This window comes from Thamnophis elegans, chromosome 2 (genome assembly GCF_009769535.1).
Source record: "Thamnophis elegans isolate rThaEle1 chromosome 2, rThaEle1.pri, whole genome shotgun sequence".
Classification (NCBI taxonomy): Eukaryota; Metazoa; Chordata; class Lepidosauria; order Squamata; family Colubridae; genus Thamnophis; species Thamnophis elegans.
The window spans coordinates 73,855,871-73,881,928 of record NC_045542.1 but is presented as its reverse complement, the minus strand read 5'-3'; the positions used below and the strand labels follow the sequence as shown (position 1 = coordinate 73,881,928).

The window sequence follows — 26,058 nt, the reverse complement described above, 5'->3', positions numbered from 1 at the left end:
CCGAATGATCTCGCCCAGCGGTTTCATGTATATGTTAAATAGTAGGGGTGATAGGACCGAACCCTGGGGTACCCCACATGTTAGGGGCCTCAGGGACGATCTCTGCCCCCCGACTAACACCGACTGCGACCTGTCCGAGAGGTAGGAGGAGAACCACCGCAGAACAGTGCCTCCCACTCCCACCTCCCGCAGTCGTCGCAGAAGGATACCATGGTCGATGGTATCGAAAGCCGCTGAGAGGTCAAGGAGAACCAGGATGGACGCATAGCCTCCATCTCTGGCCCTCCAGAGATCATCGGTCAATGCGACCAAAGCGGTTTTCTGTGCTGTAACCAGGTCTGAAGCCGGACTGGAAGGGGTCAAGATAGCTAGCTTCCTCCAAGGTCCGTTGAAGCTGAAAGGCCACCACCTTCTCAACAACCTTCCCAATAAAGGGAAGGTTGGAGACAGGACGAAAGTTGTTTAAAATGGCTGGATCTAACGATGGTTTCTTCAGGAGGGGTCTCACCACCGCCGTTTTGAGTACGGCGGGGAAGTGCCCCTCCCGAAGGGAGGCGGTGACAACCGCCTGGATCCAGCCATGTGTCACCTCCCTGCTGTTAGCCACCAGCCAGGAGGGACACGGGTCCAAAATACAAGTGGAGGCACTTACAGCTCGGATTGCCTTGTCCACATCCCCAGAGGCAACTTCCTGGAACTCAACCCAGAGCTGATGTGGCAAATAGTCCTCCTGTGTCTCAGCTGGATCTACTGCGGTGGAGTCCAGGTCCGATCGAAACCGAGCTACTTTGTCCGCCAAGAATTGAGCATAGTCCTCAGCCCTACCCTGCAAGGGGTTTCCCGCCTCCCTCCTATTAAGGAGGGAGCGGGTTATCCTAAACAGGGCGGCTGGGCGCGACTCGGCGGACGCAACCAGGGAAGAAATATATGATCTTTTTGCAGTTCTTAATGCTCGGACATAGTCCCTGGTGCAGGTAGTTAAGAGTGCTCGGTTTGCTTCGGACCTGTCAGACCTCCACTGGTGCTCTAGGCATCTCCTCCGGCGTTTCTTCTCCCGGAGTTCCTCGGTGAACCAGGGAACTCTCCGGGATCCACTGACCCATTTACAACTTTTTCAGAATTCTAAATCCTTTTGAATCCATGTCTGCAAGTATATAGTTTCGTTATTTAAAAGTTCTTTAAATTTCTACATACAATTATCAGACAGATTCAGTAATAACTTTTAACTTCCACGTAACTGGGTGAAAAAGGTGCCAGTCAAGATGAATAATCAAGTAAACATAATCTTGGGGGAATCTTTGGCCTATTCTTATTAAAACCTTTATTTTTTTAATTATTATTTCTCAGTTTTCTTTATTTGCTGAGAGGCATGTTTCCATGAGGAAAATAAGAATCACCAAGGTAACATCATGGCTTATTATGTTTTGAAATCCAAGAGAATCAACACTTTGTATTCAATTGTTCATATAAATCCAAATGTATACTGCATTTGGATTTATATGAAAAATTGAACACAAACCTTATCTTAATATAAAATGAGAAGAAAAAAAGTAATGACTTGGCAGTAGAGTCTCTTTAAGTTAATATTTAGGAATGCCATGGATTCTCAGTTACTTTAAAAAGTAAGCCAGTGCATGGAGACTATATTTAGCTGCATTATAATTTACAAAGCAGGAATCTTTCCATTTCCAGCACAACAAAATAGAAAAATCTAGTTTACAATTGTTCAAAACACATCAGATCCTGCATTGCATGATTAATCTTGTAAAAGCCTGCACATTTCCATACCTTACCATTTATGGTAGCAGAAATCTCATAGTAGGAAAGTTAGCTAAACATCCATTTTCAAAAATCATCTCAGCACATTTGGAGGAAGGTAGTCTTTTTACAGCGACAGATTTGCTACTTGGAGTCCAGCTTGGAGCTGATCTTTGCATATCAGTGTTTTTTTTCAAACATTCATGAACTTCTAAGCAACATTTCAAAGGCGGTAAGCATGACTTCAGAAAAGTTTGGTTTCAGCAATCCTGTGTGTACAATGCTTCTGACTAACATGAACATTTCTTGAACTGTTAGATTCCTATTAGATTCTTACCAATTTCAGAAACACTGAAGCCTTATTTTAAGTAAAAAGAGAAACAAAACACAAGATCTTTATGTGTGTGTGTGTGTGTGTGTGTGTGTGTGTGTGTGTGTGTGTGTATGTATTCTAAAAGTAAAAAAAACATAATAGTTTGTGTTTATGATGTTAAGATGACAAGTTTTAGTTTACGGGCACACACGGGCAGCACCGTAGTTTTATTTAGTAATAATTAAATATGATTTAATGTTTTAATGAAAGGGATTTGAACAGGAATGTCCATTCCTGCTTTCTTGGTGGGATTCGGTGTTTTGAAATGTTTTCATTTTATTTAATGACATTATTTTAGAATGCAAATCATTATTGAGAATGTCTATAGTAAGTGTACATAATATAAAATACAGAAATGTCTAGGGTGCCAATTGTGAAAGGTAGATAGTTATAGAAAACAAGTAACAGTTTGAGGGTAAGGGGTAGGATATTCTAATTTTAGGTAATCAGATGTTAAATGGATTTCTTTAAAGTACATTGTTTACCATTTAATTTGAATTTCAATTTTTTTAGTACATTAGTGTTATTAATCTTGTAATGCCAGCATTAAATTGAAACACTATTCCACTGTGGTTCTATTATCAACAGTGTCTTTATCACTGCACTATATAATGTACAGATAAAGAAAAATGTGACCTGGAACCAAATGTTATATAATAGAGATTATTCCTGTTCAACAGTGATCTCAATTTAATTTGATCTGTCTCACTAACTTTTTTTTATCTCCAAATCTCTCTTCAATGTTTTTCTAATTGTACAACTTGAAACTTTCCCAATTTCCAGTATAGACTCTCTCTCGCCTTTCCTCTCCTCCTATATACAGTTTGGCACATAGAAAATTTATATTTGTAGAAATATTGTTCGTTTTATAAAATAGGTACATAGAGAGAGTGATATTTTAGAGATTAAGGAAAGAGTGATGGGTTCCACAAAGAATTTAGCTCTGATAAATCTTCTCAATAGAAAATGAGCACCATTGCAAAAGTTATGCAACAAATCAGCATGTAAAGAAGTAGCAGAAAACAAATAAATCAAATAAAGTGGGGTTTTTTTTAAAAAAACTATAATTTATATTTAATTATTACTGTAAAATTGTTGTGGGGAGAGAGTTACCATATGTTCTTGTCTTTGGTGTTGAAGGAACAGGTATTGAGATTCAAATTGAGATTCAATTGGCTGGAAGATCAAGAGTTCAAGAATTATGAGTTCTAAAATTCATGATGGCAGTACTTAAATAAGGTAAGGGAGTGTTATCCTCACTTCCCTACCATCCACATTCCTTTAATCCCAGAAAACAATTGGATTTAATGCACAGTATTTGCGTGTCATTAATAGTGGTTCCTTTCCCCCCCCCGTCTATTTTAGCATCTAATGGAATACGGTCCTGTTTTACTGTTTGTGTTGTGGGCTCCTCTCGTGATTTGCTCTTAAGAATATGCCTTTTTATTACTTATGCTGAACATTGTTATTTAAAAAATAAGTTCAATTTCTTGTGAACTTTTCTGAAAATGTTTTAAAAAGGGCATAAATAAAGGAGAATTTTTCTTTTTTAAAAAATCAGGTCCGATCAGACTCTAGAAGGGAGGAAAAAAGGATGATAAAAACCTAATCTAATGTACCAGTTTATCTGATGTACAACCAAGATTAATTATGTGCCATCAAAGTTAATGTCAACTGTTAACAACGACATGGATTTTCTTTACTAGGATCTTTTCTCAATCTAGTGCTACAGGAATTCCAATGGTGCACCCCACTGTCACTGTAACCAAGTGCTTCCACCTCTCCAAGCATTAGGACCTTTGCTAGAAAACGAGTTTCACATAATCTGAGGTAGGATCATTTGCACCTGATGTTTGTGCCTTGAGTGAAAACTCTGGCTTGATGTATTCAGTTACCTACTTGCTATTTTCTTATCCCTCAGGAGTCTTCTCCAATACCAACGGGCAAAAACTTCAATACAATTTCTATCTGCTATCTTCAAAGTCAATTTCTACTTCCATGGAGTCTTAGGAAAAAGCACTGCATGCACTATTCTGATCTTCATAGATATTCACACATCAACAACATCTGAGTATCTTTTCCAAGACCTTCCTGACTGTTCAAGTGCTAGTCTGTACTAGTCTGTGATGTGTGATTCGCAACAAGTAATGTATTTAGTGTTGATAATTCTAGGCAGAAGCTATTCACCCTTTCAGTATCTTCACTGTCAATTCTAAAGCTGGTTGCTATTTCTGTGACCATTAGTTTGGTCTTTATGTTTAATCATATTCTCATTTTGTTTTCTCTGTGCTCCTTAACTTTCATTACTAGAGCTTGTAGATTATTTGCACTTTCAGCTAGCAGAGCACCATCAATTTGGCGCAGATTATTGAATCCCCCCTTCCCAGTTTTAAAACCATGCTCATCTTTTTCCTATCAATTTAGCCAGGAATCTAAAGCTCCAGACTCCTGGACTTAACACATGAAAAATGTATTAAAATTTGAAAGCAGTTTATTATCCAGCAGCCTGTGAGAGAATTGATGGGGGAAATAATATGGAAGAAATGTTCATCATAGCACTGTTTTAGAAAAGAAGCTGACATATTTTTAGGTTACATGGCATCTTACGGTGGAAGTTATTCAGGGTGTCCATTAATAAGTATATTTAGTCGGACTTCCTGGGGCGTGGTCTGTTGCCGAGGAGGGCTCCACCGAGCTCCTCAGGGATCTGGTCTGTATATCTAAATAAGAATCATAGATAGCACCCTTTTTGGCTAAGAAAGGGGCAGGAGTAGCTCCGTAGACTAGGGTCTATTCGTAAGCCACAGCCTTTTTCTTTTTTTTGGCTGTGGAAAGAGATTAGATCCAGCCGGAGCGGAGCTTTTATCTCCAGCCAGTTCTTCTCAGCTGCCTTTTTTTTTTTTTGGCAGCCCCAGACAGGCTAGCCCCCCCCAGGACAAAACAAAGTTTTTTCAAGCTAGAATTGATACGGGCGGGTCCCACCCCTGTGAGATTTATGCTTTTATTACTATCTTAAATACCAGCACCATTTGTCTTAGAGACGTCTTTGTCTAAATAGACCTCAAAATGGCGATTTCTCTCCGTGGATGATTGATACTGGATGTACTTAGCCGGTTTTATCTTCCTGCAGGACCGCTCCTTAACAAAATAAACTCTTCTTCTTTGGAAATAGAGGGGAGCGAAGCGCTGCTTACTTGTTTACTTTATTATGGCCCCCAGGTCAAAGAAGCGTCTTGCTACAATGTGTCTAAAGAATTTAAAGAATTTTTACTGGAAACACAGCCTTTGGTCTCCTATGCCCTCTACTGGAGAATTCTTAACACAGGAATATCTCTTTAAAATGTTAATGCCTTTAAACAAGAAATTAAAGGAATTTGTAATTGGAATTATATGAATGATTTAAAAGTCTAAAGTTAATCAAGATGAAGGCGAATACGTTTGCAGCCGTGTCTGCCCTGTCAGAATTACTCTGCTGAAATAGAGAACAATTGGAAAGTCTGGAGAAGGCTAATTTTAATTTGACTACCAATATTCAAATTTTACAACAAAAAATTAGGGACAACGAAGAACAGCTTATGATGATAAATTTTAATAGGAAGGCATTTGCAATAGAGTCAGAGGATTCCGTGAAAAGGAGCAAGAGAATTTGAAACCAGACCTTGCTGCAGCCTTCAGCCATGCGCTGGGAAGCCCGGGACTATAACTTTGATTGGCAGATTCGGAAAATCTATCGCCAGACTCATTGATAGCGGAACAGCGCAGCTCCCGAGAGACATAATTATACATTTCTCTACAAAAGAATCTAGAAAATGCGATTGTGCAAAAGTTTCATAATAACAGTCTCCGAGTTGACGGCCAGGACCTGATTGTTTTCAAAGATATTCCTTTTCAGATGCTGAAAAGCAAGAAGGGACTACACCTTTTTAACTAAGGATCTTAGGAGTCACCTAGATTCGATACAGATGGGAGGCCCCTGCCGGCATCACGGTTACATTTGGAATCACAGTTTTCGTCTAACTCTGTTTCGGAGGCTCAAGATTTCTATTGTAGGATCTGAAGGCGGGACTTCCTGATGCGCTTGGAAGGAGAGGAGAGGACAAGCGGAAGGAGAAAGGCAAACGGCCGGCCATGTGGCTGCAAGATGGAGGGGGTAGCCCCTCTTCCCTCGGAGAAGCAGAAAAAACGGAGATCGAGAATTTAGACATTTCAAAATGCTTGCTAAAGTTGAGGGAGCTGAATGGGGGGTCTGAGACCGCTCTCCGGTAGAAAAAGCGGACTAATTATTTATCAGAAGGGAAAAGCTGGTGAAACTACTTTGAGCTAGATTCTAAATTAACGTATAGCATAAATTTGATAGTGGTAACATCAGACAAGCAAGGGATGAGGGTAAAATTTACGTTGTTTTAAAGCTTATTCGAACAGAAGCCGGTTGGGATATCTTAAGATAAGTGGTAAAAAGAATGCGGAGAATGATTTATGTTGTTCTAAACTTTGTTAGAGAGGACTACTTTAAAATAGAAGGTTAACTGACTCTTGCTGAAGTATTATTTGAATATGTGGAATGATCCATGCTATTTAACTTTTATTTGAAGGGAAAGTTGGTTGAAATCGCTCTGAGTTACATTTTAAACAAATGCTAGTATAAATTTGATAGTGGTAACATATTAGACAAGTAGGGATGAGGGTAAAATGCATGTGGAATGAACTACGTTATTTAAATCCTATCAGAAGAGAAAGTCGGTTGAATTATCTTAAGATGAAATGATTTCTGTTGTAAGTAATATTGATCTACGCTGCTTAATTTTATAAGAAGGGGAAGCTTGGCTAGACTCTTCTGTAAAGTCATATTTGAATATGTGCATGAACTACGTTGCTTAAATTCTATCGGAAGGGCTCCTGAGGTTGAGGAAGAGGAAGGGAGGAATCTACAGAAGGTTGGGATAAATAGCAAAGAAGTAAGAGACGAGAATAAAATATAGATAGAATGATTTATACTATTAAGCATAGATAAAGATGGGGGGGCTGAGCTCAACACAAAGAGTGGTTTCTTTTTCTTTTTTTCTTCTTTTTTCTTTTCTCTTTTTTTTTCTCTTCTTTTTTTCTGTTTTTCTTCTTTTTGACATATTACTTTTATTTTTTAATCCATATGTATACAAGATATTTAGACAGAAGGCAGTGCCAGGTGTGGGCCCTGGAAGTCGGGAGGATTGGGATGGGGATTTGTGGGGGGGGTGGGGGGTGTTAAAATAGTCCTTAATAAGAATAAGAATGTATTTATATACGGTGGTTTTTTCTTCCTTTTATTTTTTTTTCTTGGTTCATTTACTTTTATCAGATCAAACAACACCTCGAACAAAGGCATACACCAAGGAGGGAGGTAGAGGGAAAGAAGAGGGAGGAGTAAGGAAGGAGTAAGGGGAATGTAAGGAGGGTGTCTGGGGAGTAAGGGGAGAAAGGTTTGTGGGGAAAGGGAAGTAGGAGGGGAGTGTTAGAGGGAGAAAGGAAAGTTGGAGGGGGTAGATGGGGTGTATGGAGGATGGAAGGGTTAGGTGGGGTTGTGAATGATGAGTTGTGTTTCCTTTTATTGTTCGTTTTATTCCCTTTTTCTTTTTTTCTTTTCTTATAGCAAATACCCTGTATATAAGTGATTGCAAATGGAATGTGAAAAATGAATAAAATATATTTATAAAAAAAAAAAAAAAAGAAGTATATTATGTCTAGCTCCCTTTTCACAGCAGGCCCCAAATGGCATAGTTACATGGCATCCGAGCTGCAATAGACTTTACAAATACACTCTGCAGGATTGTTATAAATAGTTTCACTATTTGGATGACTTTGGGGGATTGCACAAGACTGCAATTCAATTGAAAGGAGAGCCTGAAGGTGAAGTAAAATGAATCACAACCTCTCCATTGTCATCAGCCCCAGCATCACTGATATGCCCTTCTCAAATAAATCTGTCTTCCTTCCAAACTTATAAACAAATTCCTGAAAACCAGACTATAGGGAAAAGAAAACTTCATTCTGCCTGCCACAGCTCTGACAAAAAAACACTTCTAAAGCTGTTTTGTACCAAAAGAAGATAGGGAAGATAGTTACCATATTTTTTGGAATGCAAGACGCACCTTTTTTCCTCAAAAAAGAGGCTGAAAATCTGGGTGCATCTTATACACTGAATACAGCGTTTTTGCCTGCCGAAACCCCGCTCCCTTCACCCAAATAGCCATGCATAGCTTTTAGGAGGCTTTCAGAGAGCTCCTGCGGGCTGGGGAAGGCAGAAATGATTTTGCCCCCTCCCCCCCAGCCCCCAGGAGCATTCTATAAGCCTCCTAAAGGCTATCCATGGCCTTTTTTTTTGACAAAAAATGAGCCATTTTTTGCTTGTTTTTTGCCCCCCACCCAGGAGCACTCTATAAGCGTCCTAAGGCTATTTATGCCCTTTTTCTGGAAAAAAAAAACGGGCCCGTTTTTGTGAAAAATGGGCCATTTTGGGAGGTTTGCAGAGTGCAAAAACCTTTTTAAAAATTTGTCTCTTCAAAACCTTGGTGCATCTTATTATACTCCGAAAAATTCAGTATATATTAACAGAAATGTACATATTAATTACATCTATGCGTAACTAAATCTCTAGCATAGCTGAACATTGCAAATTTGTCAACTTTTTTTGCATTTAACATGGCTGTCAGGGAAAACGGGCCAAATGTCTTATCCATTCCACTGCCTCTTGGTCAGATGGAACATTCATCTCCCCACTGCATTCCCAAAGAATAAACCTGCATTCTATTTGAGAAGAATATTATTAACTCAGATATTCTCATAACAGCTTGAATATTTGAGCATTGTTTTTATCTCACCATATATACTATCAAAGGTTAGTCAGAAAGCAAATTCTTCAGCCAAGCAATGTTGAATTTCCATGTGACGGCATGTAATAATTTTCAACTGCTAGTCTGTGTTAGTCTGTGCATGGGATGAGAACCACTGGTTTTCAAGAAATGAAATTTAGAGTTTTGGCTGAAAAAAATCCACCAGCATTTGCAAATGAAACACTAAACTGATCCTATGGGGTGGGGTGGGGATACTTGATGGTCTGAGCATCTGACAATCAAATATGATGTGATTTTTGATGTTACTCTTGAAAATGTGACTAAATACTATTGTATACCTTGCGAGATTGGGTTTGTTCTCGAGGTTTTACTTTTGGAAACTAAGTGCTTAATGATATTAAACGAGGTTATATGCAATATCTCAGAAGAGGTTGAGTTTACTTTTAGTGGAGTTATCATATAAGCAAACCTAATGGATTTGATTATATTTTTATGCAGAGATAAGAACCACAGAAGCATCCCAAGAAGTCATGTTACGGAAAAAGTTAGTGGCAGCACAGAAACGAGGGGAGACCAGGGCCCTATGGCTAGGTTTGGGAATGATGGCCTGCTCAGCAATGATGTATCTTTTTATTGGTATCGTCCTGGTGTATTTACATAGAAGAAGGTAAAAGAAACATTATTTTTTAAACCATTAAAATAAAATGTGTCTCCAAGCAGCAAGTGAGTCTGTTTGGAAGTTTAAAACTCCCAAGTTTAGCAGAATACATTTGCTTAGTGGAAAGAATGGAAAACGTCTTTCTTTTGTGCTGTGGGATGTGTAGGTACAAAATGTATGCCTTATTTCCATGATTTATTTCCTCTCAGAGTTTTGCAGAGGTGAGGAAATTAAACTGATCAGTTTTATGCATCATTTCTCCCTTTAAAATGCTGGGGAAAGGAATGATACCAATAGAGAGTATGTTCCTTTCCAGTGAATGGCTAGCTGGATTATACAAATGAATCTGATGTCACATAGCTCTGAAAATGTGATGCCTCTCAAAATGGAAATTCTATTGTACTCAGAAAGCATTTAATAAATAATGTTCATTAATATATTGAAGCTGAAACATAAATTGTTAAACTGGGAGCTGTGTTGACTAAATGGAATAAGTTTTTGCTTCTAGAACACAAGAACTATCATCTTTCTTTCATAGTTAAGAACTTAATACTGTACTTGTATGGCAATAATATAACTGGGCCAGGATTTCTCCTTCATTCTTTTTTCCCCCAAGGCCGACTTGTCACAATGGGTTGAGGAAAGTCCAAGCATGGCAGCATAAAGCTGCCATTAAATCTCTGTGTGAGATTTATATACACAGTGTCTGTATAGATGAGTATATGTCTCTGTATAAATGCCACACACACGGAGGGTAAGGACAAAAAAGTAAATGAATACTAATTAAACTAATAACTACTAATCAAACTAACTGCATGTAAAATAAAATACTCCCTTTAACAAAACTGATTCACCCCTATCTACACATATCAGACACAGAATCCACCTCCACGTGTATTTTCCCCCATTTCAGAAAAAAAGAGAGCAAAAAGGGAGAAAATAAGATAAAGATGGAATGACAGAAAGACATCTGAAATAGCAGAGAGAAAGGAATGTTGTGGAAGGGGGGAAAGTATGGATCCGTGTATGTGTGAGAAAGAGAGAGACCATTCCTGACAGCAGGAATTTAATCTTACAATGGTGATTTATTTCCAGGAAATAAATGAGAAGGATAGGCAAAGCCTAGCTGTGTCCTAGCAGAAGCACAATCCTACAGCATGGGCTCCCCTTGTATGTGCTGTGAACAAAGCCAAACAGAAGTGACTTCAGGTTAGGAATTTTTTAGACAAAAAGTAGGCAAGGTGATACACAGAAAGAAGATGCAGAATAAACCTTTAACTTTCTATTCATTCCGTACCACCTTTTTGAGGTCAGTAGCTCATGAGATCCTGAAGAGTTAATAGCATTGGATTTGGATCTCCGATAGAGAAAAGCAGTATAAATTAACTGGGAAGATGCATTTACATGGAGTGGGAGGAGGCATTGTAACGAATATCAAAATCAAGAATGAAATGGCCTTCAGCATCAAACTAGTATTCAAAGTCATTCAATATTTTTTAGAAATATGCAAATCCTGTTTGTAAGCCAGCAAACCCAAATTTAATAGTGCCCACATTAAACATTGGTCTTCCTCTATCTCAAATATCTCAACAAAAAAGACAAAGAGATTACATAATTACATATATGTAACTATGCCTCATCAGAATGGTCAGTAATAGCATCAGTTGAGAGACTATAATTCAAGATAATGAAGGACATTAGATACATGAGGGCTTTGTGTGTGTGTGTGTGGGTGGGTGTGTGTGTGTGTGTGTGCGTGCACGCGCATGGGCGTGCGTCTGTCTGCCTCTCTTTCTCTTTCTCTCTCACACACACGTTATTACTTCAATATTCCCAAATAATATTTTTAATTCCGAAACTGCCTTAGCTTCCAAAATTTCTCATGAATACAACAAGACTTACTTTTATACAACTTACTCACATACTACAACAATCATTTCTTTTTAAAGAAATAATTGTATTCAAATGTCCCTTCTCAAAAAACATTTGAACTCTTGGTCATCCAAAATGTCCACCACAGGCATCAGGCAGCCACAGAAAAGATATAAAAATCTAAACCCTGGTGGGTACAGTTTTGGAACTGAAGCCTTGTCTGTTTCCCCACTTGCATGTCAATATTACTGCAGAGGAGGCAGGGCTTTGACCATGAAACCACACCTGTTATCTTACAGATTTGAACATACCCCTATGGTTACCACTAAGTTACCACTATTCCTTCATCTTTTGCAAATGACACAAACACTGAATTCTGAAAAATGTACATCATATACCATGTTAAATCCTTTCTAAAAGGAAAAGTCATTCCTTCATATGTTTTTTTGCCTCAACATTAATACGGACTTTGAATTCAGTAGTGCATCTGGAGCATTAAAATGCATCCCAGCCTTCCGGAAGGGAAGTTGCTAAGAACCACAGCTTTGCAATTCTATAAAGGTCATCCCACAAGTCCCCACGATAGTCTTATTTCTTGCATTTCTCTAGCAGCTAATATTCTTTTGCCTTGTGTCACCATTTTGGTCACCACATTACAAAAAAGGTGTTGAGACTTTGAAAAAATGTGCAGAGAAGAGCAACTATGATTAAAGGCCTGGGGACTAAAACATAGGAAGAACGGTTGCAGATTTGGGTTTGGCTAGGGTAGAGAAAAGAAGGACTGAGGGGGAGGGGCACGATAGCAGGATTTGAGTATTTGAGAGGCTGCCACAAAAAGGGAAGTTTTTTTTTCTAGCAGTGAGGACAATTAACCAGTGGAACAGCTTGCTGTCAGAAATTGTGAGTGCTTCATCACTGGAGCTTTTTAAGAGACTGAACCACCACTTGTCTGAAATGGTGTAGGGCGGTGATGGCTAACCTTTTCGTGCCAAAATAATGCAATGTGCGTGTGACCCCGCCTGTGTGCCCCATCGCCGTGTATGTGTGCGTCATCCCCGTATGCCCCACCCCTTGGACATGCATGCGTGACCCCCCAACATGCCACCCACGCATACATGCACACCTCCTGCATGTGCCCTGAACATGCACGGTGGAGTTGAGCTGGGGCTCAGCTAGCATACCCACAAAGAAGGCTCTGTGTGCCACCTGTGCCATAGGTTCACCATCACGAGTATAAGATTTCCTGCTTGAGCAGGGGGTTGGACTAGACACCTCCAAGGTGCCTTCCAGTTCTATTCTGATTGATTGATTGATTGTGCTTTTTTCAGCTTTTACTCATAATCACTCTAGTTCACAAAACTAAAGAAATATCCGATGCCTTGCAATTGCATGAAATCTGCTTCCTATGTTAAGAATCAGAGATTCCTAAGTGGCTATGGATTCTATCCTGAGGCACCATGGAATCCCAGGTAGGGTGTTTTTTTTCTATAGAGACCATTCCTATCTCTATTTAAGCCATCAAATCCATTAGGAACTCTTTTCTGCATTATTCCAAACTGATCTGAATGTGGAAAGAAATCCTGAACTAATTCTAATCACTTAATCATCAACCTTTCTAACATGTATGTTTTGAAATAGCTTTCTATTCGATTTCTACTAATCTTAATGAAATAAACACAAGAGGCAGTTTGATGTATTGGTTGAGCCATCAGGCTAGAAACCAGGAGATTGTGAGTTCTTTAAGCACGAAATCCAGCTGAGTAATTTTGAGCCAGTCACTCTCTCAGCCCAACCCACCTCACGGGGTTGTTGTGGAGAAAATAGGAGGAAGCAGTATTAAGTATATTTGCCACCTTGAATTATTTATAAAGAATAATAAATGTGGGATTTAAAAAATATGGTTGTGTCACCCTAAATTAATATATTACTTATGTAAATTCTATGTATTAAGAGGATTTAAAAAATGCATGTGAGATTAAATCAAGTGAATTTCTGAAAACACAGACATTATTTAAAGAATTTATATTTTATTGGCCTACTAGGTGATAGGAAAAGCATACTCAAAATCATGGAATATACTGTACAATATATAATTTTTGCCACAGCATTTGCTAAAAGTCTACATAAGAACTGTGGTGGCACAGTGGTTAGAATGCAGTATTGCAAGCAAACTATGCCCAAACTATGCCCAGCAGTTCAATTCTGACCAGCTCAAGGTTGGCCTTCCATCCTTCTGAGGTGGGTAAAATAAGGACCCAGATTGTTGAGGGCAATATGCTGACTCTGTATACCACTTAGAGAGGGCTATCAAGCACTGTGAAGCAGTATGTAAGTCAAAGTGCTATTGTGATTGCTATTTGCCTTTACTCACATAGACAATATAATTTTAATACGGTTTTGTCTCACCCCGTTTTTCACACAAGATGTGCTGACAATATCAGAAACAGACGTTTATGTACTACAAGGCTTAAGTTATGCATAAATTCTTAATAAATTTATCTCTGCAGTGTCTGGGCTGATGAAAGTGAATGTGATGTAGTAAAAGCTAACATCAAGGAAGACCAATGTTCATTCATTGAAGGCTCTGAGGATAAATATATTTTTCACTATCCTTGTCTGGAAGTCTATGTGAATTTAACCCATTTAGGCCAAGTAGTAATGCTGTACCACACAGAGCAAACTGTGGAAAGAAATCCCAAGGTTTGTATGCTATATATTAAGGCTGTAAATTCTACTACTACTCAGCAAATTCTAACCGGGCTACATGCAAAAAAGAGATATAATAAATGGTGACACAATGGCTATTCTTGCCAAGTTATCCTTTCTTGTCCTGAAATATCATTGAAGCAAAAGGTCGAGTTTGGTAGATAATGGTAGATAATGCAAATAATAAAGGTTTCTGAATAGTAATGAATTTTGTTCAACCACAATCCTGAATTCCTAGCCTGCCAGCAATGTGCAAGTTTGATAGTATTTATACAGTTGTTCCTCACATAAAGGTCAGACGTCATTTGAGCTCAAAGGTATTTAAGTAATAGTGTGATGTAAGGCAGCATTGTTTTGCCTTAGTGAAGTTCCCCACATCAATAAATTTATACTGCCTTTGCCTCAACTCCTAGACATATTTCAGATAGCAGCTTTGAAAGAATGTTATACTTAAACCAATAACGTTACCCTCTACATATATTGTATTTCTGAATGGCTCATCTCCTTCAAAGAGGGACTCTGGGCAGTGTACAATAAATAGAAGTCATTATTATTCAGTGTCACTACTGCAAGGTTATATGTGCAGGATTTATTTCTGTCCTCCCAAATCCACATTTTCTTCTGGAATTCTGAGTGATACAAATTATCAGAGGTTATAACAGAATAAATCTAAACATGCTCATCCTTGCACAATGTAAGAGCAATACAGAATTATATCAAATATTATAATATGTGTTATTTGCTGTAATATATAAACACTGTTCCCTCTACCTTTCTCCTTCTTTGAAATTAATCATGTTTTACATTCCTTCATTTTCAGGCTCATTTCTTATGGAACCCATCACTTTGCCATAATTCATAGCCTAGCAGAAAATCATTTCCTTTACACGGCAATCTATAATTCTGTAGACAAACACAATGAAGCAGATTTCCCTAATGGACAGCTCAATGTTTACTTTAAGGCCTTGAAATGGTGCTTACACATTCAATTCCCAGCAGGCAAGAGCAATTAAAAAGAGAAATCAGGAATACTCACACTGTATTTGGTTACTTCCTTCAAAATGGGGTGGACCTTAGATTTCCAGCCTTTTCAATTAAACAGTCCTAATTTTAAGGGAGGACTTACTTTTTGTGTAAATTAAATATTGCCATGAGCTAATTCATCTTAAGTAAAATTGGATCTCTAAGGTATAACTGTGGTTCATAACACTAGACATTCCTCCTTTCCTTCCCCAATACCATAGAATCCTATTAATGCTATATATTTAGCATTTTCTCAAAATATTTCTTAGGCTTCTTATATAATGTTCATTATTTAGACAATTGATACAACTCTCAGCAGAACTTAAAATTCATCTCACCAACAATTCAATTCAATTCAATTCAATTCTGATATCAATGGCTAACCTAACTTTTCAGAGTGTTAAAAAATTTAACAGCATCATTCTATATATGTTTATCCCCCAATAAATTTATAGTTTAAAGTATATATTAGTCCACCAATTGCAATATTTCTAATTGTTTCTTCATGAAACTGTGCCCTCACCTTTATGTGTATTGGGGGGAAAGTGAAAACACAAGCTATAACATTAATCTACTGTATAAATATCTACTGTATGTCCTAATTTATCCAATAGGATTTACCCTCTATGGCTACAGATCAAACATCTGTAGAAAATTATAAGGAAGCGGACTTATACATGAAACATAATTGCAAAAATAGACATAGTGTTCCCTTCACTGTTTACAATTGAGAAAGTCTCGCTATCAGAGGCTTCATAACTCCAAGATGAAATTTAAATATTTAATTCTCAAATTTCAAAAATGTATGAAATTGTAGTACTTTTAATTTTCACCTTCTTCAATAAAATTTCATGAATCCATTTTCCTCTCATCTAAAATCCTGCTTATTAGCAAATCTGTTAGTTCATTTCTGATGTTCTATTTGTAAGCTGTCCACAGTTATGCAGATGAAATGGGGTGTGTACTGACTTGATAAATAAATAAACAACTTCCTTTCTATCTATGCTCACATAAATAATATTCCAAAGGAAGGAAGGAAGGAAGGAAGGAAGGAAGGAAGGAAGGAAGGAAGGAAGGAAGGAAGGAAGGCTATGATCCCAGTTTTTTCCTAGCAATATTTTCTTAGCAATCTCAAACAAGTACTTCCTTTAGTTCCAATTAAAGCAGAGGAAAAGACTTTTAATTACTTAATTGCTTGTAAGAATAGGTTGAGTTATAATCTTCCTCTAGCCCTGAAAAACCCTGGTTAACTACAAGTAAATAAAGGATAGCTTTGGAAAGCTCATGGATTCCACTCAGAGGTGGGTTCCTACCGGGGAGTTCCGCCCACCCATCTGGACGCTTCTGCATGTGCATGAGCAAACTGGTAATAAAACAAATTGAAACCCACCACTGGATACATGTAGTATTCATAATCTAGTTCACAACAGCCACAGTGCAGAAAAAAACAATATTAAAGCAGCACTGATTAAAAGTACCCCTAAATTACTGTTTTACCCTCAGTCAATAATTGTGAAAAGCAGTACCTTGAGTTTTCTTTCTTTTTTTCTGCAGTGCTCTTATATCCCCCTTGTTATGGGGAATTATGAACAAGCTCAGCAGCAAGTAGAAGAGGCAAGAGATTATTTCAGAATGCATCAGAGGATTCCTTGCCATTATGACCCATCAAGAGAAGAAAAGAGTGTCCTTTTCAAGAGATTGTACCCACCAGAAGGCTTTCTAATTGCTTTTGCCTGTCCAAGTATGCTGTTGATTGGTGGGATCTTGATAGTCATCTTGGTAAAACTAAATCAGTATCTTGCCTTAGTCTCTGCTAGACAACGCAGAACAGTCATGTAGCTTTTTCTAACTAAGATCTGGACTTTGTATTCACCTTTGCACAGGTACTCCTCGACTTACAACAGTTCATTTAGTGACTGCTCACAGCTACAATGGCACTGAAAAAGGGGACTTATAACCATTTTTCACACTTATGACTGTTGCGGCCTCTTCATGGTCATGTGATCAAAATTTGGAAGCTTGGCGGATGACTTGTATTTCTGACAGTTGCAATGTCCAGGAGTCATGTGATCACCTTTTGCAAGCAAAATTAATGGGGAAGCCAGATTCACTTAACAACCGTGTTACTAACTTAACAACTGCAACTGCAATAATTCACCTAACAACTGTGGCAAAGGTTGTGAAATGGGGCAAAGTTCACTTAACAAATTTTTCACTGAGCAACAGAAATGTTGGGATCAGTTAATACAGGTAATCAAGGATTACCTGTATTAGAGGCAAATTAGGAGTAAGTTCTCAAGTTTACACTAAGGATAAACAACATTGCAGTAAAGATAAGGAAAATATGGATAAGAAATAGGAAACATCAGATTTGAGAGGAAACATTCAAATTATACTTCTCTGAATTTACCACATTTTTTTACAAATTCATTATATTGTTTAAATTTGAGAAAATACCTTTTGTTAATATTTCTAGTCATGGTGAGGAATTTGGGTGAGGTAGCTGATTTAATTTTTATTTACATGATCACTGAGCCATGTAAGCACTGACTCAATTGGAGGGGTGTTCTTGCCTTTGTAAAACAGCTAATGAATTTCTGAAGTTATCCTGAACAAACTGAAGCAAACTAGCTATCCCAAAGAAACAGAAGTGCTTTAGGCAACATAACATGGAAAATTGTCTTTTGGAAAGTGGAGCAGAAAAATGCACCATGGCTTACTTTGATATTCCGCATGGAATTAAAAAGATTGGTTGCTGACTGTTTCTGTCTTCCAGAAAATGAGGGTTGGTCTATTGTGGTGACACGACAATCAGGCAACATATAATTTTTTTTAAAAAAAAATCAGTTTATTGTAAGCATATTCCAAATTCATGTTTTTTTAAAAAATAATGTCTAAGTATCTGATTAACCATGAGTTAATGAGTAAGTGAAAGTTAACTTACATTTTCTTTCCTAACATTCTCCTTAGAGGTCATCTCAAAATTCAGGTTACAATAAAAAGATTTTGTATCTGAAGTTTACAAAAGTGGAGAATTACTGAGGCATGTTAATGCAGCATGCACTTTTATCCCTGCAAGATCCATTTATTATATAGAATGGCAGATTCTGTCAAACTGATGATAACAAAACTATCTATCCAGTAATTGTGGGATGGAAGAACATAAATGTTTCCTTTGTAACGAATCTGCAGGGAGTAAAAATGCACTTATTTTAATTAGATTATTCAAGGTGCAGTTTATGTGATTTTCTTCACCAGTCTTGAAGCAAGCACCATAAAAAACTCAATGTACTAGTAAATTACTATGATGCACTACTGTAGTCATTATCATTAGCTTTGCATTAAGCTAACATTTATAGCTTTAGTGCTCAGTGAACTGCACAGCTGCCTGCCTATGTGTGGCCTAAAGCCAAAGTTAACACATTCACAGAAGCTTTTTAAAAGCAGATTCTAAGTATCAGGCCAATAGCTGCTTGAGCTAAATAAATTATGTCTGTGCAATGTTTTCTAATGAGCAACTCTTCACTGCTTACTACAAAGCAATTATTTTGTCATAATGAATGGCACTTGCAACAGAAAGTGTGGGTTGGTTAAAGGGATATTACCTGCTTTGAACACCAATTTGTTCAGCATTCTTTCCTTTCTCATAAGGCTTATCATTGCCCAGCAAATCACTGATTTAGACCTACAATTAAGACCAGACTGAATTCTCCTAGGACCCGTATTTCGACATTTATTCTTTCTGATATATGAGCTCAGCCTAAACTAGACCCAATTTGTTAATCATAGACCACCTCTTCATGAACACAATTCTGTGTTGCTTTTGAATCACTGTGCCAACAATAGTTAGAAATGCATCCACTCAGCCAGTTTCATTATTTTTATGATATATAATTTTAGTAAGTATGTTTACTATAGTAAAATATAATACAAAATAAAAAAGAAAGAATAAAAGGTGCAAGGAAATGAGAAAAGAAATTAATATCTCTATATTAAAAAAAATCTATAAAGAAATGACTTCTAACCTTTGTCACAAGAATAAACAAATTTAGTGACTCTTCATTCCTCTTAGTTTACAAACACTTATCTCTTCAACTTATATCCCATCCCTTATCTATAGACAAATCCATAAAGCATTATCTTTTAAGTCCATAAGGAGTTGACAGAGATAACACCTTATTTTAATCTTGATCAAATAAACCAACTTTATATTCCTTTCTTTTATTTTTAATAGCCTTCATCTTTAGCCAATTCAAATATTTTTATCTATTTATTTGTATCACACCCTTATTATTGTTGCAAGATTTGATTTTTCTTTATTTCTTTTTTGTCCCATCACACATAATTCTTCTAGGTTTTAATAAGCCTCTGTTGTAAATCCAATAAGAAAGAAATTATGCCAGTCACTCTCTTGGTTTATAATTTGTATTTCTCTCTAGTAAGATAAAATTGGTTCTACATCTGTCATTTCTTTAATAGCATCTGGTATCCAGTTTTTAAATCATGAAATTATATATCTTGGTCTTCCAAAAACCAAAACACATCTATTTCTCATGAAAAGCTGTTTGTTCTTCACAAATAATTCCAAAATCTTGTTGAAAAAGTTTCAGCATTCAACATTTATACAGACCTTTAGTCTATTTATAACTTTCTAAGATCAAAATCTTATTCAGTTTTTTGCTCTTTATTTCATATTCCATATGTTCTTAAGCTTGCAACTAATTTTTCATTTGTTCAGAGTTGAACTTAAATTCTCCCAATGAAAACTTTTCTAACTTGTCATTCTAAAGGTCTTTAACAGCTTTGGAGTTGTTGCAATTTCCAAAGGTGATTAGAAGCAAGTTTGCAAACTTTGTGTCCTTTAAAAGGTCCCGCTATGGTTCCAAGCAAGATGGGTAACCCCTTCATGTCCCAGCCATCAAATCCACAGAAAAGCACTGTCTTGTGGTCTTCTCATAAGGAAATGCAATCCAGAGCACCTGTGGGCAATCTACTGTTCACTCCTCTCCAAAGAATTTTCAAGGAACTGGTCTACTCACCAGTAGCTTTGCTGCTGTTGTTGGCACTTCAATTCATCATTACTCTCCCATAAGTCCAGTTTCATTGTCTTTCAGAAGTCAGGTCATGACTTATTTAACTTATTGTAAAGAATTTAGCATGGACCATTGTCCCCAAATATAATGCAAAAAATATTTCTCAGCAAATTATTTTATAGATCACATTGTATCAACTTTGGGTCAACTTTATTCATGTCTTCTTCTGGCTTCACGTACCATTTCATACTTATTGATTTTAACTTTATAAATACATTAATGATGACTGTAGCCGTGATGTGTCCTTCCATATGAAACTGTTCTGTAGTTTGTAATTGTTATCAGAAGCTCTGTGATACATCTTATCACCTTGATAACAACAAGACCTATTTAGTAGTTGCTAGATTATCTTCATCGAATAGATTCTCTGTCTCATTTATGATAGATTTGATTTAATGTTGTTCCTTTTAAATTCTGTGCATCTTACTCCTTAATTTGAGACTCATTCTCAATTGTTTGTCATGTTAATCTCTTCTCTTGTGTTTTACGCTAACATTATTTTTATAACGTATTTTCATTTACTTTATCACAGACTTCACTTAAAAATAACAACAAATATATTAAAATGCCTACTATTTCTAGAGAAGTCACAATGACTATTATGCCCAGAAGCTGTTTGTCCTTTGAATAATCAAGGAATGTATTTGTTACTTACGGAGTTTTCACAAAAGGGTGCTGTATACCACATGATTTTCACAATTTCTGAAACAGTGTGTTTCAAGGATGCTTATTTGTTCTACCATTACTCGCAGAATAATGGTTTGTTTCTTTGCAATGACCAACAATGAATTTCATCAGAAAAATCCTCAAGCAGAAGAGTAAATCTTACCATACCTTCTATCGATACATTATCTGAATATTTCTATTATTGAGTGTTACTTTATTTGGCTGCTACTCTTGTTTTAATTTGCTACTTTTATTTAACTATAAAATATAGATAGTAAAATTCTGTAGACAAATTAATATTCTATTAGTTATATAATTTAAAAAAATCTTCCAAAAATTTGAAAGATTATCCTATTCCCACTAAAACTGAAACATTGTTCTTTACAGTTTACAACAATGACAATATAATTTTTCAGAAATAGATGCCACCATTCAGGATATTTAATCCATATCTCCAAGTTGCCTTAAATTGCCTTATCACAACATCAGTCAATTCGCCTCATTTATTGCAATCTTATTCAGGGATCACCAAACCCCAGGTTGCGGTCCAGTACCAGGTTGTGGCCTGTTTGGAACTGGGCTACAGGAATGGCAGGCAAGTGCACACCGAGCTCTATTAATATGAGTGGTAGGTGTGTCTCCCGGCTTCTCGCACAAATGAAACTGTATGTGCCACTCACCTATTGCTTGTAGGAACCATCCTCCCCCCCTCCGCTAGTCTGAAATGCCAGAAAGGTTGGAGACCAGTTATCTTGTTGGTCCCATTGTAATGAAAATGAGAGCCTTGTGGCTACTGTGAACTGCAGAATCAAAGGCTTCATGTGTTGTATGAGTTTCAAACTTTTCTCTCTCATGTGCCTTGTCTTTTAATGAGGTTCTTATCCAGGTCCTCTCTAGGAGGTTAAGTGGACCTCTATAAATTGGGGAGGTTTTATGGAATTCCCTACTGAGAGAGACTTAACTGACACCCATTCTAGTATCATTTCAGATCATGTAAATACCGTTCTATTTCCCCAAGCTTTTTTAACTGATTTTAAATTGTAGTGTAATTGCATTTTAATTTGTATGTTTTTCATTTTTAGATGATGTCTTGCAGCCACCCAGCTTACGTGGTATTTCTTACAACCTCTTTTTTGTGACGTGATGATGATCTGGTTATGATACCTGTCACCCCATTGATCACCAGAATTGATTCAGATGAACTTCTTTTTAGATGTTGTAAAACTTGATGTCAAACTATAACATAAAAATGAATATAATGATTTCTTCTTAATAAATGTTGAAGAATTTAAGATTTTACCCACGTAGCATTTTCTAAATCCCTCAAGTATTCAATACTTTCGACCCATATGAAAACTAGTTCTTTTTCATCTAAGTTTCAGTCAAGTATTTAATCCAATATTGGATTGGCTGTTCAAAAGTGTTACCCTTTGCAAAAGCAATGTACATTTATACATTATTCTGAATTTTTTTCATCATTAATCTTATTCACAGTCTTCAACTCCCCAAATCTGTCCTTTTAAAAGGTATACCATTTAATCCTGCAATGCTAAAATACAAATCAAGCCATGAATGATTTCTACTGAATTATATCTTTGAGGAGAGGCAAGATAATTTAACATTAATTAAACCTAAGTAAATAAATTATTCTAAAAACCTAAACAAGCTCTGATTTATTAATTAATAAGAAAAAGTGTAAGTACATTTCTATTTTGAATAACATAGTTCTACTTTGAATAACATAGTTCTATAATTTATTCCATTACCTTTTGCAATCTTAAATTAAGAGGTATAATTCCAATACGTAGTCTTTTATTTTGTTCAAAATATTTTTCTAATTGTTTTTAAATTGTTCCCTGTGTGCCCTTGTATGTTGATATGCAGTTTTCTTTAATATAGTTGCATTTCTTTGTATTTTCAAAGTGTTCATTATGTCATATTAAACATTTTTGTTCAGCTATTACAGCATTTCATAAGACATCTTAAATTGCTTTGAAGAAGCAAGTTAGCAACTTCTCAGTAGGTTTCCTGCAATTCCAATAAAGCCTAATCAATTATTCTCTTAAAATCCATGATGCCACAGTTTTACATTTTGCCTTTCAATGTTTAAGAGTAAGTAGTGTATGGTCTGCTGAATATGCACACAATTCTTGATATATGTTAAGAAATGAAGATTAAATTACATTTCTTTGTGTGCAAAAAAATTCCACTAGGAGGAACTTCTTCACAGACTTAGACCATCAACAACTTACATCCTTATAGGAAAATACCCACAACTGCTTGTTATTTAGTCTAGTTTTTTTAAAAGGTAGAAACACAATCTCATTTCTAGTCTATGTGACTATTCTAGTAATTCTTACTACAATGTAAAGCTCCTGCTCAGGAAATATGCATTGGATGAACCTGCGATAAAGAAATGTCTCCCACTGATAGAATAAACTTTTCTCAAGTTTTCTCTGCCATTGCATGGAAACTGTAAGCCCAAGAGTGGATGATTATAGTTAGTTATAGAATGTGTTTGGGTAAAATGATTCTAATCTAAGATTGATATTTTATCTATGAGGAATTGGGATTATTTATTTGGGACAGGATTTGTCATATTCCAACTTTGCATCTTGCCTGTTACTTTCATTATTCATCACATAAAAGACAACAGGAGTGATGAATGTACATCACATTGCTAAAAAGGGGGATGAGTCAGCACCCAATTACAAGGGAATTGCTTCTGCACCTATTTGCAAGGATTTTTGAGGAAGGCGAAAAACGGAAATAGGCTGAATAGACTGAATAGAATAGGCTGAATAGTTGCTGCAATCCATACTAGTGATAGGCCATAACATCGATTTAACAAAGAACATATAGAGCAATGATGGCTAATCTTTTCCCCACCATGTTTCAAAAGTGGGGGGAGTGCAGGGGGTCATGCACAGGCATGCCCATCCCCCAGATGCATGTGTGTGTGAACCCCTTCCCCCGCACCTGCGCACATGACCTGCCAGCCCCAGACTTTTGGTGTACAATGGACCCCTTTTTTGCCCTCCCCAGGCTCTAGAGGCTTTCTAGGAGCTTGGGGATGGAGAAAATGGCCTCCCACCCCCACCCCCAGAGGCTCTCCAGAGGGCAAAAAATGGCCCTACCGGCGACCCGGAAGTTCTGGAATTGACTTCCAGTTTGCCTGTAGGGCTTTTTTTTGGCCCTCCAGAGCCTTCAGGGATGCCTGAAGCCTCCAGAGGCAGAAAAATGTCCCAATACGCAAACCGGAAGTCCATTACTGAACTTCCGGTTTGCACGTTGTGTTGTTTTTTTGGCCTCCAGAGGCTTCAGGAAAGTCTCCAGAGGGCGAAAAACAGCCAAAAATGAAGGCCAAAGTCAGCTGGCCAGTGTTTGCATACACCCTGGAGCTGACAGGGCAATGCCTCACGGGCCCTAACAAATGGCTCCGCATGCCACCTGTGGCATGTGTGCCATAGGCTTGCCATCATGGATCTAGAGACTCCTCTTCTGATATGGGAATAAATGTGCCATGTTTTCATCATCTGATCTTCAAAGGAGGCTTTGGTGGCTTCTAGTTAGCTTTCTTTAAAAAAAATAGAACTGATGTGTTAATACAATTTTCTACATCTAAATATAACTTTCACTACAATTGTGCAAAATTATTTTACTCTCCATTACGCCGATTCCATGTGGCTCCAAGGTTGATATTGTCATCATCTCTGTTGTCCTACACTTTGGGCTAGAATGGATGTTGAGCCCTGCTGGTTTTTTGCTGATATAATATGTATCTATTTTTAACCTGTTTTATTCTTCCTTGCTTTTTTAAAAACTACTCCATCCAGAGTCCTTGGCAATCAAATGGCTTATAAATTTAATCAAATAAATTATTTTATTTATTAATAAATATACCCATATGCACAATATGCATTCAAATAATACTCTAAGTTACAATGGGTTTTTGTTTTTGTTTAGTATATTTATGAATCTTCATAGACCAGCATTATATATATTTAATCAGACAACTGAGTTAGTTAAACTATGGTGATGTACGCAGAGATATATGTACTCAGATTTGCAGTAAATTGAACTTAAAACTTTTTATTGATTAACTCACTAAAAATTGTACAAGATTTTTTCTTCAGGCAAATAAACAATGGGATAGGGTGATAAATCCCCAAGTACAATCAAGCTGATGAGAGATATTGACTCAGTAATTGACTCAAAAAAGAGTACATGGGCTTTTAAAAGGCATAAAAAGCAGCTTATAAGACTAACTAGACCATAAATGTTATTTGCAGAATGTTATTCAAATATCAATGAATGAAAAAAGGGATTATGAATACTAGCTTCTAGTTTCCTATCAACACAAATAGATGTTTAAGGTTCTAGCTTCAGCTTTCTTCAAAGAAAGTAAGATTGTGTTCATTAAATCAGCAGATAGTAAAGCCAAGGGCTCAATTTACAGTAAAACAAGGGGGGACAGCAATTCTCAAACTCAGGACTACCCTGAATCTTGGAGGAAGATACAGAATAGTTACACTTCAAAAAAATGAGAAAAACCAGAAGAAAAGCTGCATTTGTTTTTATTTTTATGCCAATATAAATAAAACTAAATAAAAACAAGCATATGGGATTACTTTACATGTATTTATTCACCCTCACTTCTAGTTACATTTAAAATTACAATTCCGTGGCGATTTCTGGATGGACCTTTAGAATAGCAGTAATAGCAATAGCAGTAGACTTATATACCGCTTCATAGGCCTTTCAGGCCTCTCTAAGCGGTTTACAGAGAGTCAGCATATTGCCCCCAACAATCTGGGTCCTCATTTTACCCACCTCGGAAGGATGGAAGGCTGAGTCAACCCTGAGCCGGTGAGATTTGAACCGCTGACCTGCTGATCTAGCAGTAGCCTGCAGTGCTGCATTTAACCACTGCGCCACCTTGGCTCTTAGAAGTCCATCTAAGATTCTCAGGAGAAGACAAAGATCTTCTTTGCCTGAAACAAATCCTAGATCTTTTCCTTAAGTTATTAAAATCTTAGGTAAAAGAGAATGTGGTCAGTTTGAATTATAATCCGTTTGATT

At 37.0% G+C, this 26,058-nt stretch overlaps 1 protein-coding gene across 3 annotated transcripts; it reads left to right on the top strand.

The window, feature by feature from the left end:
- Positions 1-1,861: 1,861 nt before the first annotated feature.
- On the top strand, positions 1,862-22,860 carry LOC116504844 (putative calcium-activated potassium channel subunit beta). Of its 3 annotated transcripts, XM_032212058.1 has the most exons (6): positions 1,862-1,990; positions 3,272-3,370; positions 9,457-9,625; positions 13,996-14,188; positions 16,772-17,100; positions 22,059-22,860. In XM_032212058.1, the coding sequence occupies exons 3-5, from the start codon at positions 9,489-9,491 to the stop codon at positions 17,054-17,056; spliced, it is 615 nt and encodes a 204-aa protein (XP_032067949.1). In that variant the 5' UTR covers positions 1,862-1,990; positions 3,272-3,370; positions 9,457-9,488; the 3' UTR covers positions 17,057-17,100; positions 22,059-22,860. The 3 variants fall into 3 exon arrangements, with proteins under 3 accessions (XP_032067949.1, XP_032067951.1, XP_032067952.1); XM_032212060.1 differs by lacking the exon at positions 3,272-3,370; XM_032212061.1 differs by lacking the exons at positions 1,862-1,990; positions 3,272-3,370 and adding an exon at positions 4,130-4,275.
- The last annotated feature ends 3,198 nt before the right edge of the window (positions 22,861-26,058 follow it).

Coding starts and splice junctions, on each gene's coding strand:
- LOC116504844 (XM_032212060.1), top strand. CDS start 9,489: ATGTTACGGAAAAAGTTAGTGGCAGCACAGAAACGAGGGGAGACCAGG. Junction 9,626..13,995: donor GTGTATTTACATAGAAGAAG/GTAAAAGAAACA, acceptor TTATCTCTGCAG/TGTCTGGGCTGATGAAAGTG. Junction 14,189..16,771: donor CTGTGGAAAGAAATCCCAAG/GTTTGTATGCTA, acceptor TTTTTTCTGCAG/TGCTCTTATATCCCCCTTGT.